Below are 13,988 nucleotides of genomic sequence, written 5' to 3'. Positions count from 1 at the left end.
GCATGGTCTAAAATCTGGCTCTGATACAAAGGAAATATTGCAAAAACCACACACAAAAGGCCACTTTTTATATAATAAGAATAATATTTTCATTTACGTATGTTTCTTTTGGTGTCAAGTAAGTGTGCCAACAATAAAAAATAATTAAGGTAATTCAGGACCCATTTTGCTAAATAGGAAATCAAGCACTTTAAAGAGTTGCACCTTGGAGAATATATGAAAGAAACTATATAATGTCACATTACGAAAAAAGTGGCATAAGCTGTGTTGTCAGTGCTCTTGCATTTTGGATTAGAGGCTTTAATACAGTAGTAAACAGTTCATACCAGAAGTTACAAAAAGAAATGGAGAAAAAACAAAATGGACTGTACAAACTTCTATAAATACTCCAAAGGAATCTAAAGAAAATTAATTAATTGGATTCTTTTTCCACCCTGAAAACATATTTTTAGGACTTCGGCTCAAGTCTTTTAATTTCATATGTAGGGCTATAAAATGATAATCATCTGATGGCACTAATCCCAGATCTGGATCACCACCAAAACCTAATCCATTATTCCTTGGCCCCCAGCCTATCTGTCCAACAAATTTCATGAAAATCTGTTCATGAGGGGTTTTAGTAATCTAGTCAGACAGATAGACAGACTACTGGAAAAAAAACATAAGGTCTTTGGCTGTGGTAAAAACATTCTATACCGCTAAAGATGAAACAGAGGCAGGACCTGAAGCTACTGCTTTTAAAAGAAGACATGCTCTACATACATGGTCAGTTAATAAGGCAGCTTTTTTTTAATGGTGTCACAGGACTAAAGTTTCCTGAAAACACAGAAGAGCCTGCATTAGAGGAGAAGTTCGGTAACAGTGGGGCCAGTGTGACAGTCTGCAGACTGAGAATAAAACTGAATGAGTAAGGGAACAAACCTGAGGATACTGGCGTGTGTTCTGACGAACCCAACTCAGCAGAATCTTCTCACTGTTGGTCTGCTGTAGGCCCGCCATCACATCTTTCATCACATCCTTTACCTGCACACAAATACAAAGTACAGCTGGTGTAAACACACACTCTCACACACAAAAAAAGTGAAGTTTGTTCATAGGACAGCACTGGAGGAAAGTAAATTGGTATCACTGAAACAGTTTATACTCTGAGAAGCATGAGAGCTTGATCAATTTAGGAATCTGGGGTCAGCTGCACAAAACACCTTAAGTTAATATTATCCTTAAATTCCTGGTTTAGGTTTCCTCAAAATAAAATCAGTTGCACAAAACACCCTTAAGTCTTCTCCTTAAGATTACCTTGGAATGTTCACTTAAGTATTAATGGCTTTCTCTTGGTCCACCATTGCACAAAAGACTTTAGCAACCAAAGCAAGGTAAAAAAAAACTTAAAGTACCTTTGACTCTATCTTTTGCAACATGACTGAATATATGGTGATGAATGAAAAAACTAACACACCCTGGGAAGAGTGTTCTGCGACCAGGAGAACCCAATGGATACACTTTTGATTTTACACTACAGATCTGAATTAATTAATTTTCAACATGACTTCCTTCCACCGTTTTCTGTTTTCTGGTATTTGGGGATTGAATTGAATTTGTAGTGTGTGTTCTCTAAGATTGTTTTCCTCCAGAAGTCTAATCTTTTCCTCCTCTGACCATTGTGGTTTTCTTGTCTTCTTTTCTTATGCAATTTTTTCACTATCTAACTATAAGACAGCTAAGACAGGTATCACAAGCATGGGTCCAAGCAAACAAACAATCTCCATGGAATCTTTTAGCGCTGTAAAATCTCTTTCAACGCAGTGACTGTAACGCTTTTTTATTAACTAAGGAAATCTTTTAAGGGACTCTGTGCAACTATGTGAGTCCCTCAGCTAAGGAGAAATAAAGCCTCGAGTGTCATACTTAAGGAAAAAACGTAAGGTGTTCTGTACAACCGGTCCCTGCCCATTAGATTAAAATAACATTGACTTCTGGTTTCACACTGGACACAAACTGGGGTCTTCTCGATTTAAGTCCAGTTTTGTTTGAGCCATCCACCTCATCTCTGTCCCACCTTACGCAGGCTTTCTTACACCTTATACTACACCAGTCTCTCTCACCACCAAGTACTGCCAACAAATAGGTTAACACTGGAGGTATCTGAAGGCCCAGTGCATCCCATAAGGATGTGAAAGAGTGTCTTTGGCGTCATACGCCAGCTGGCGTGGTAAAGCAACACCCTGGGAATAAGAACTGGCTGTGTATACAGTGTGTGCTAAATTTTGAGGCTTATAAGTAAAGTTTTTTATGTTTGTCCTCCAGCATTTATCATTCGTATAAAACACATGCAAACAGTGGATTTGTCAGTCAGTTGGAACAGGATAGTTGGCTGTAAAATACACACAACAAATCCTGTAGAAACACAATATCCACCAAGAGAGAACAGACACGCACAGTTAACAGTTGGCTACTGTTAGCAGTTACCATCAAACACACCCACAACCACTCTCTCTCCACATAACTATAAAGAGCCGTTTTTAAAATATCTGCTGCTTTCTAGCAAAGTTTTGGCATGGCCTGTCAGTGGATACTTTGCATATTCACATACACACTGGTACCTCCACATGGCAGCAGACACTCTGTAAAGTGCACACAGTCAAAGGATACTTGTGTACACACATATCCAGGCACATGCCTGTGTGTGGATATGGTTTCATCCTCGCAGGCTGGATTTTGGCAGTTGTGAGTGACAGTTTTGGAGCACTTGTTCAGGGCTCAGGGGGAGAGAGGGAGAGAGACATTACACTTTTCACTGCCCGGTTGTGCATTACTTATGCATATCTTACCCTCACCTTTCTATCAGCCACATATGCTCTCACACACACATACATTCTAAAAAAGGCAGTTTTTGTTCCCCTCTACTCCTGTCTTTCTCTTTCTCACCCCACTGTACCACTAAACCCTCTTCCTCTGCCTCGCTCCCCTCACTTTCTGCACTCTGGCAAACACACACACGCACTCATGCAGTGAGGTAGTACGATGAATGTTAGCAGAGCTCAGAGCAGCGGCTGGACAGATGGGACAGATGAGTAGAAGACAGAATGAGGAAAAAAACGAGTTGAAAGCCTCGAAACAAGTCAACAAAACATCCAAAAAACAATCACAGTCACACACAGTTGCACAGAGAGATGTAAAGTAATAGAGGAAGAAAGATGAGGGGAAAGTTTATTACACACTCACAGACACACACTCACACAGAATGTGCAACTAAACCTATTAATAGAGCTCTGTGTAATTCGGTGTCGAGGTGAATTCCCAGCAAGGGGACTCTCACACACATACACACACGCAGGTTTGTTAGCGATTCCTCACTGAATGTGGCCTGCCGGGTAAAAAAGGGACTCATTTGGGAGTAGGTCACTGCATGCATTTCCACTTTAATTGGAGGGGCGCTTTGACAAAGACTGCTGATTACACACACTCACAATGACACACACACACACACACACACACAGATGCACTCACAGACTGGCATACGTGCCCACACACAAGCAAAAGATAACCTCTAGGGCGGTGCAGCCTTTGACAGGCACATTCACACACACTATATACACAGACACACACATACATGCTACAGATAATCATGCGCACTCAGCCAACACACACACACACACCTCATTATAGAAGTGTGTTTTGCTATTAATCGCATCATTAAGTCTATGCCAAAACTACCGTGATTGAGACATTAGCCTCTATTCAACTTAATGAGGAATGAAATACAATTAAAATGTATCGTAATGTAAGCTATTAAAACTACTGACTTTACATGAAGTTGGTTTTAAGCATTGAATCTATTGTAAAATAGATAATGAACTTTAAATACAGCTTAAGGGGAGTAATAGCCAACAGGCATATTGTTGTTCTGAATTGGCAAAAAGATGAAAGCTCCATCATGAAAAACAAAAATATTAAAGGAACTTTGGAGGTAAGGAAACAATATTCAGTCCAAATAGTAACAGCTCCCTGAAATGCAGCCGGAATTAGCTGCAACTGCAAACAACAAATGTCATAACTTAATATTGGAGGCACTACCAACATATGAAAACTCTTATTGCCTCCAAAATGCCTTCAGAGCAACCAACACACACTCACAAAGACATACATATGCATGCACACACACACACACCTGCCAGTGGAGAATGATGCTCCAGATGAGCCCGAGAATCAGTTTGTGATTCCCATCAACGATGTCTGCCGCTCCGATATTCACCAATTCAACCTGGAGGAGAGATGAACAGAAAGTCAAATCTCATGGTGGGATCATTTTAGAAAATACAGTCTCCTTTCTTCCTCTGACTCAGTGGTTTCCAATCCTTTTGGCTGCTGAGCAAAAGTGTACGAATTAAATAGTGTGTTTGTTGGCTCTCATGCAAGCTACCAACATTAGCACGCCGAGCTAACTAGCTGACTAACACTAGAATTACTATCATAACCAAGGACTATATCCCTGTTAAGGACCATATATTTCACTGAATTTAAGCCAATATGCTACTACTGTATATTAGAGTTTAGGCTAACTTCAGCGTCTCTAACAGCAACTTGCCGACTTTGTTGGTCAATCCTAATCCTCAAGGCCTTTCCTCTTGTAAAAGTAACACATATTCTTTGACAATATTAACAAAAAAGAATTCTCTTAGCCTCTGTGTTGCAAGTCTAAGTATGTTTTTCTGAAGAAAAACGGGACTGTGTCGTCATCAACAACTGTCGCTGCCATTTTGGAAGGTAAAGTGGTCACACTATGAGTGACACAGCAACAGGCTGTAATCAGTTTTCAAAGGAAGTAATTTGAGTTTGTTTCTAGCTGTGGTGCTGTGTTATTTATCTCAGTTTGCTGACACTATGCTAGTTTTCTGTGCATTGCGGTGTACACTGAGATGTAATGGGGCAGCAAAAAGTGATGTCAAATTGTGGCTCCAGCACTAATCAAAAGCAGAGATATTTAATGACCAAATACAAACTTCATATGACATTCAGGCAAGGTGCTTTATGGCAAATAGCAGACACAAACAAGCCCATGACGATGTATCTACGTTAATGAGTGCTTGAGCAACACCTTAACAATGACTCTGCGATAATGTGGCTGGGTACACTGTTGCATTGCCTCTCATAGTGGGAACACAGCATAACACTGCCATCCGCCGGTTGTTTACTGTAAATAAAGAATTGCTAAACAAACAAAAAACTGTAAAAAGATTTATAACATTAAATGTATTATGTTGTACAATCAGACAGAAAGGTAGGTTAACATTATGTATTTCATTTTGTTAGATCAATTATGCATGATTAACTGACATTTTGTTAGCACACAGTTAGCATAACATTGGCTAGCTTATCTTTGATAAGATAATGTTGCTTGTATTTGACTTGTAAATCAAAAGGTCCTGTAGCCACCTGTTTGTAAATTGGACATGGTCCCCAAAAATTAAATGTTTTTGATTTGCTGACAGGTGTAGGCACTAACACCAAGCACCAGAGAGACATCAGGGACCATAATGTTAATGGGTGGCAAGCTGTCAAAGTCTGTAAGGATCAATATCATTAACTAAATTCAATTTTGTAATAGTTCGCTCCTTTGCTTTCATGGATCGAGAGCTTCTCTCCATATGGGTCTTTGGAATGTAGTTTAATATTTCTGACGATTAACAATTGACAGATGATTAATGTTGCAGCAGCTACCATTGCTAGCTATTAAGGATGGTGTCGCTGTCCCAGAATACTCTGCCATTCCCAATCCTTTTAAGTAAAAAGTGTCACAAGATAACCTCTGTTGTAAATTAGGCTACATAAATAAATCTGAGTTGAAAACTGAATTGAATTGCTCAATCAACTGCCCACTTTTATCACTGTAAACTATATGCCGTGCTGGAGTAGAAAGCTTGATAATAACAACAGTAAGTAATGGGTCAGGATTAAGTGGACTGTCAGTTCAACCAATAAGTTCTTCCTCTTTCACTGAAGACTTTAGAAGTCTGACGAGATGACTATTTCCAATATTTCACAATTTTTAAAAAAAAAAGAGAACAGAGTCACAAAATTCAAGATTTCTTTTATCCTCTGGTGACTGCTCAGATTTATCTTTGGATCCCTACTATTTGCTAAACTTAAGTAAAAAATATAAATATACGCTTTTTTTTGACTAAAATAAGATATTCTTATATCAAAGGGAAATATCACAATAGAAGTAAAAGCACAGCAGGGCAACACAATGAGAGACGATCAAAGAAGTAAGGCAATAGAAAGATTGTTGGAAGGGAAAAAGCTCAACACACATATGTGCACAGTAGAAAGACAGTGATATAAAAGAAGGAATGCTTTTCTTAGACAGGAAAGTAAAGGCATCCTGCAAGAGATGATGGTAAAGGTATATGGAAAGACAGATAGAGAGGAGATAGAGGACCAGTCTACGCACTTCACTGTTTGCTGAGTTTAACCACTGATTCATTTAATGTATATTAATGTAGTCAAATCCATATGATATGAAACTCTCCTGCACAATAAAGGGGAATATGTGTGTGTGTCACTGCACGTATACTCACATTGTTCTTCTGCAAGATCTGCAGAGCACGGTTGACATTGTTGAGCGAGTGAACGCGCGTGAATCCCCTCTCCAACCTCACCTACACACACACACACACACACACACACACACACACACACACACACGCACAGCCCAGACAGAGGAGATTATTGAGGCATAAACAGACCTTGCTCAGGGGCATCCATGAGCGCTACAAACAGCCACATTACAATAAAAGTGTGTGTTTGTATGTGTGTGTATGCCATTATAATAAGGAGATAGTATCAAACAAAGGACAAAGATGATAATGTCTCTCCCCGAGATAGAAGTGGAGGAGAGGAGAGAGGGAGGAAAGGTGGAGGAGACAGAAAGAAGAGGAGAGAAAACCAAAAAAGAGATAAATAAAAAATAAAGAGAAATGGTTGAAGAGGAGGGAGAGAGAGAGAGGGATTCCAGCAAACAGACAAGGTGGAGGAGGTGGGGAGAGCTGGAGAGGAAAAGAAAAACAAGGTGGGAGTGGAAGTTTGATTACAGTAAGGCCGTGGGCTGCGCTGGTGTGTGTATGTGTGTGTGTGTGTGTGTGTTCCCATCTAAGAGCCAGTTTAGGATTTTAATCTTGGCACTTGGCATTTATTTTCCAGTTTTCATTTCCTCAAGTGATGATTTTAACATTAAGGTTAGAAATATGATTAGGTCAAGCTGAGGTTAATGCTGTGTACACACTGTGTGTGATAGAAGATGAAGTGTGATGTGAAAGTTTTGCTGATTTGGTTACAACTTGCCAGAGTAAGTCAAGTGGACAAACTCCAATGTCTCACAGAAGTGCGTGAAATGGCCAGAGTGTCTTAACACTGCATTACATGGTGGTGACATGAAAGCACCAAAACTACTTGGTTGTGATGTGGTTTCCATTAAAGTAACTAGATTTATTGTGTATGGGGCCAAATGGTTGGGTTAAAGCACCAAAACTGATTGGTTAGGTTTAGAGAAAGACTGTGGTTTCAGTTGAAATAACTACATTTGTTACGTATGGGATCTAAGTATGTCAAAAACTGGCATAAGTGTCTTACATAACGTGATGTAACTCCCAAAAGGATGTAAATATGTGAAGTTCAAAGAACTCAGTGTTGACTTTTAGTTTACAGGGGACACGATCAGCTGTTTCCTTGTTTGTTTTCTTCAACCACCACCCATTATGTGACGTCGTTGAACTAGGAAATTTGCGTATCCACCAAGGATCCTGATAGACTTCCCATCGGCAGTGATTCCATGGTGCCAGCATGTAATTTTGACACATTACATGCCATTTGTCTGAAAAGAGATATTCGCATGTCCAACTGTCTTGGATGCAGGTGCGCCAGAAATTATCACTTGAGTTGAACAGAAAATCACGCACACTGCTTTTGCTCAGCTTCACAATTTATTAGTAACACTAACAATTCAGACCTTCTGGACCTTCAAGACCATAATATACAACATTGACCTTAAATAGGCCCACCCATTTTGCAGGTGTGCACAGGTGTGGGGGAATTAATCAGCTGTGGGTGTGTTACCCAATAACTGAAAACAGCATGTGTACCATATGTCATATACCCCACCAGCGAGGCGGTAGCACTGAAGAAATACTTAGCAGAAGAGAAGTATACTGGATATTTAATCTGCATGGCATGTCATGCTATAATGGCTTTGTGGATCTCAAAAGACCAATTCATAATACATGGCCTAAGAGTATATAATGCTGAACATTTTGAATGATTAATGAAAGCTGCAAGGCCGATGTGTTCATTCATAAGATGAACATTTTCTGTAAATAACCTTGTAAATAGCCTGTGGAGCCTATGGTTTTTCCTGTGTTTTTCTTGTTCCCTGGATCTTTCATTTGTGAGGTATGTGACACATGGTGTACAGGTTGTTGTCAACTATTGGGTAACGCACCCACAGCTGATGAATCACCCCCCACACCTGGGCACATCTGCAAAAGCATCTTTTATTTAAGCTCGATGTTGCAAATAATGGTGTTGATCACTCTTAACGAGGTCCTGGAGGAACGAAACGTTAGTGTTACTAATAAATTGTCAAGCTGCGCAATGTGCGGGTTTTTCTGTTCAAACACATTACATGCCACCATAATGTAATGCGCTGTTAGGTTGGGGTCATATCATGCATTTCTGTGGGACCAGGTTGTTGGTAGTGTTACTAATAAGGAATATAATTACTATGTTGGATGAACTGTTATCTGGGATACAAGTACCTCTGGTTGAGAAGCACTGGTACTTATTTCAAAGCCTGCAATATACCATCTCTTCAGGAATTTCCTCCATCAGTACCACCCAACATACACAACCGTTATATATGTATTGTTTTTTTTCTTTCCTTCAATAATGGCTGTTTTAAACATAGCTAAAACAACAATTCAGGCACCAAATATATTATTAACATCTGAAACCATTTTGGCCCAAAAAGAAGAAGAATTAAATAATTCATACTTCCATTTAGCTGACGTCCCCACAGTGTTGCATGACAGGGGAGAACAATGTTGGAGCCATTTATCCTCAAATACCCTTTGATTTTGAATTTGTTCTCCTGTCCAGAAAAGTGTAAGTGACCCTCAATCATTATTGAACCACAATGGTGGAGTTAGGCTCGAAATTTTTGGGAAAGCCACTTTTTTGTGGGTGGGGGGTGGGGGCGCTCTGCAGTCTACCAAGAGGTTAGATTCAATAGGTTTAAACTTTGATTTGTCAGCCCAAAGTATGTTCAGCTGATATTCCCCTCAGCAATATTCTGCCTGGAGTTTTCATGTTCTCCCATGTTCTAAATGGGTTTTCTCCAGGCTCTACAGCTTCCTCCCACAGTCCAAAGACATGCAGTTTCGGTTAATTGGTGACTTGAAACTGCTGTAGGTGTGAATGTAAGCGTCTCTATGTGTCAGCCCTGTGATAGTTTGGCCTCTCGGGCTGTGGGGAATGGTAATCATTACTCAATACTTGTAAGGGGCATTATATAAATGTATTTATTAGTTGATTATAATGTTGCAGTCATGTCAGTTATGTGGTGGTGGTATATTCATACCAGCTCATGTCCTGACAGCCCCTCCAGCAGCTCCAGCAGACGTCTTCCATCACACAGGTCTGAGAACAGATCATCCACAGGTGGTTTCCCTGTCTAAAACACAGATACACACACAATTATCAGTTTAGCTGAATATATTAATGTGCATTAATACTTAACATTCACAAGATTCTACAGGTTTATTAATATAAAGTTACATTTCTTTAAGTCTGCAGGCAGTGACATGAGGTCAGTTTACCGCGTAAGGGTCAAAACTTCAATCCACGTACTGGAGACTACTCGTAGATGGCCAGAACCACAACAGTTTTTGGGAGTATAAAGAGACGTCTTTTGAGTAAGCACAAATCAGCCCTGTGTTAAATGTGAAGATAGCAGTTAATACCCAAGAGGTTGTTCTTTATCAGTGCTGATAAGTCTGGGATTACAAGCTCGCAGTTACTTCACACTGGAAAACACTTCAGGCTGAATACAGTGAATGTCTTCTCTGGGCCTTCACAGCAGCCAGAGTGAAGGGAAAAGCAGGAATCGAGGAGCTATATTTCAATTAAATAAATAAATAAATAGTTTTTTCACTTTGCAGCCAAGAATAGCAGGAAACTACAACCCATCACACAGTCCATAATAACAACAAAATACAACCCCCCCCACCCATCCCACCTGTAACCAAGAGGGGTCAACCTACCAATAGATATATAGATATACTACATACATTATTAACCAAAGAGACACCTGACAGGGCCTAATAAATATAATTCTTTAAGTGAGCTAGAAGAGATATGTATCTGGAGATTTTTTTTTTTTTAATGTATCACCAGTTTAAGTTGATGTCATGAAATTTTTTCCACCACTATACTGTGTTAATAACATGGACTGTGTAAAAATAATTAACATAGCCAAGTCATCCATTGGTTTGCGGTCTCCCATTTTCAAACCTTGAGATAGGGGATTTTGCTGTCGCCATCTTAGATTTCTTGGAGCCAGAAGTGACCATATTTGGACGAGGATGTGGAGGAGAGAGGGGTGGATATGACCAGCTTGCTGAGGAGATGCTTATCAGCAGGCCCACATGGAATCTGCGTCCACAGAACTCCGCAGATTTAAAAGTTGTTGTTTTTTCTTTTGCTTGTTTTTTATTAACAATATCACATTACAAGCAAAGTTTAATTATGGATCGCCACTGAAATTAAGTAAACAAATCTGTCACTCAAAGCAGCAACCTCTTTAATTATGCATAATTTTAAGCCTGAATAAAATATAAACATGTAACTTATAGAAAAATGCACCCACTGAACAGCTGACATGAATAGGGAAATTAACTTAGTAGACCAAAACTGTTTTGTTTTTGTTTTTTGTTTGTTTGTTTGTTTGTTTTGTTGTTTTTTCCCAAGCTGTAAACATGTTTATTTCTGCTTTAAATTTGGCGTTTTAACGTGGGGGTCTATGGGGATTGACTCACTCTTGGAGACAGCCTCAAGTGGCCATTCAAGGAACTGCAGTTTTTAGCACTTCTGTGTTGGCTTCATTTTTCAGCCCTGCTTGGTTTATAAGGAGTACGCAGGTATAAGGCACAACTCAGCGATATAATCACAAAACCATAAAAATAATCTAAAATCAGTAAGTATCTTATAGAAAACCCTAAAACATCGCTATTATTTCTCCCATATATTTCACCTCGGTGGTCTTCACAGGGCTACAGCTCTTAACTTGAGGCTGATCAATTAGTTCAATTTAACTTGCATATTGCGAATGACCTTCACATGCCCACGGTTTATTAGAGGTGTCATAACAGATTTGAGATCGGCTAATCTGGACTAATTTTCCAGCACCACTTGATTTAACATGGTGAGCAGCCCTATCGTATTATTTTAAAAACTGAGAAAAAGCTTGCTGAAGTCAGTAATTATGAGCAAGTGTAAGAAGAATTGGTAAAGACAGGAAAGGGGCAAGGACACAGACAAAAAGTAAGTAAAGTGAAGCTTTTCTTCTGCATGTTTTGCCAGCAGCATCATGTACAAATAGCATCATGAATCTTCCCTGCATTATTACTGTCCTGGTTACTGTGGCAGAGATCTCTTTTCCTGCATCGATCATGCATTATTACAACGATGGCTGCCATGTAGTCCCCACTCCTGCATCTAGAATGCATTAGCACCGGCAGCGAGACAGAAAGAAAAAGGTGGAAATGACCCAGAACTGTGGGGAAAAAAATAAACACAATACAGAAAGAAAAGTGAAAAAGGAAAAAAAACACTTTTCTATAATGACAAAATTCAGTTATCAATCTTCTGAGAAGCAACTTCTTCCTATCACTGTCTCATTTTCTCACATTTTCCATTCATTTCTGCCCTCACCCTCAATCTTATATTTTACACTCAGTCTCCTCCAAACATTCTCTCACATCTCATTCTCTGTCTCTTATGTTCTTATTTTCCTCCCTCTGTCTATCGTTCTCTTTTTCCATCCCTCTCTGCCCTCGACCTACGCCTCTCGGCATTGTCCTGAGACTGAGCGTTATTGAGTCATTTTCCATTTGCCAGAGCAATGTGTGCAAGTGTGTGTGTTGAGAGTAGATGTATTATTTGAATGGGCTGTGGACAGTGTGTGGGTGTAGGTGATAAGTGAAGAAACCACAGGCCAACACAGATAAAAGAAAAGGAAACAAGGTACGAAAAAGAGGCATATGCACATTTGAATATTGCTGCTGGAAAACAGAATACGCACAAACGAACACTCACTCCTGCCCACTCACACCCATTAAAAATCCCTCTCTTGTCCATTTAGTGACGGCCTCCTTCAAATTTCCAGTCCACTCCAGCAGTGAAGACAGTTCTTCAGATATTCTTTGGACTGAACTGATGTTCCTATAATTGCAGCTCTCAGAGGAAGCACTTGAACCTTTGAAACTGGTTTGTACTTAAAACTGAGGAATCATCAAAAATGTACACAGATGTATCAGACTCGCAGACTCCATCCAGAGCAGATGTTTTATTGACATTACAGCAAGTGTTTTCTATTTCTCTTGCTTTTTTCGTGACGTATTGTTGCCTGAACAAAGCAGCACTTACTGGTGGCCTTCAGTCTGAAGATTAAAGTATCACTTAGCGATATAAGCTGGAGGGGCAGCTCCACAAATGGCCCTGACCTCTGACCACCCGCAGAGACACTGAATGAAAACAGAATATTCCTTGGGGCAAAAGTGAAATTTCAACACTCTGACACAGGTGGCCAAAATAGACCACATCACAAGGTTGGTTTACAGTAACTTCTGGGAAGAAAATCTCATGTCATGTACATAAAATAAAAGCAAACCCTGCCTCAATTAGTTATTTTTTTAGCCACCTAACTTAAAAATCAACATCAGTTGAATTGTGCATTATATAGAATATTTTCAAAGCTTTACCTTGCCGTCAGACAACCCTTTCCGACAGTGAACTTAAGCTGTTATCTTAAAGCCACCGGACTCCACTGACAAAAACTAACTTTACTTTACAGAACACGGGAGTTGCTGGTTTATGCTACCTCCATCTGTTAGTGTCTGAGGTAAAACAGAGAAAATATTCCAAGTATAATGTACAATTAAAATGATACTGATTTTTTTTTTTTTTAAAAAAAGTATTGCTGTGGCCCCCATCCACAGCTTCCCCACCATTTGATTCAGTTTATCAAAGCAACACAGTATATAAAATAAGCACAGCAGAAACGTCAGATAGGAGGATCAAGGCTATATATCTTTACACGTTACAGTTACAGCTGAAAATGACAAGCAAGAAATAAACATGTTTGCTGATTTCACATATCTCCACAATTGAAGTCAATTTCCAGTTGCTTACCTAAGTGATTGTTGCTGTTAGCGCAACATTCAACACATTCTCATCCCAAAACATCACATATGGCCACTTTGTTAGTGGCTTTTCACATGTACATATTACATGCTGGGTATACTTCTGCGTCTGCTATTGACCTTATAATATCACCGTGATTATTGCTGTTCGGCCATGTCATGAACTGAAGCTGTCTGTCTGTGATCATACTGCTACTGAAATCACTGACAATGCAGCGATATTCGATGACCTTGGAGTGAGAACAAGCTGCAACATCACGATGACTGATTATATTTCTATATTTATGCTTTTTTTGGTCTAAAAAGACAGTATTCAGCATGTGGGTACAATTTAATGTTATGATTTTGTGACGCCCCTCCCACTGTCTTTGAGAATGTTTCAGCCAGTCTCGTCAGGCAGCTGGCTAACATGGGAGGGTCGTTACCTTGATTAGGCTCACCTGGGCTTCCAAGCTATAAAAGCTGCCTAATCTGTTCACTTGGTCTCTCCCTTCCTTTCAGCTTACGTCCACTGAG

The 13,988-nt window shown here is 39.6% G+C and overlaps 1 protein-coding gene across 12 annotated transcripts in view; it reads right to left on the bottom strand.

The window, feature by feature from the left end:
- Positions 1 to 13,988, bottom strand: part of dmd (dystrophin) — a 360,279-nt gene that overhangs the window by 205,401 nt on the left and 140,890 nt on the right. For all 12 annotated transcript variants that reach the window (XM_049569632.1, XM_049569640.1, XM_049569631.1 and 9 more), the window contains 4 exons: positions 9,632 to 9,724; positions 6,579 to 6,659; positions 4,169 to 4,261; positions 922 to 1,023 (listed from right to left, as the gene is read on the bottom strand). In XM_049569632.1, the coding sequence (XP_049425589.1) occupies positions 922 to 1,023; positions 4,169 to 4,261; positions 6,579 to 6,659; positions 9,632 to 9,724 (369 nt within the window). The remainder of the gene's footprint in view (positions 1 to 921; positions 1,024 to 4,168; positions 4,262 to 6,578; positions 6,660 to 9,631; positions 9,725 to 13,988) is intronic.

Source organism: Epinephelus fuscoguttatus, linkage group LG24 (assembly GCF_011397635.1).
Source record: "Epinephelus fuscoguttatus linkage group LG24, E.fuscoguttatus.final_Chr_v1".
Taxonomy (NCBI): Eukaryota; Metazoa; Chordata; class Actinopteri; order Perciformes; family Serranidae; genus Epinephelus; species Epinephelus fuscoguttatus.
This window is presented reverse-complemented; position numbering and strand designations above follow the sequence as displayed.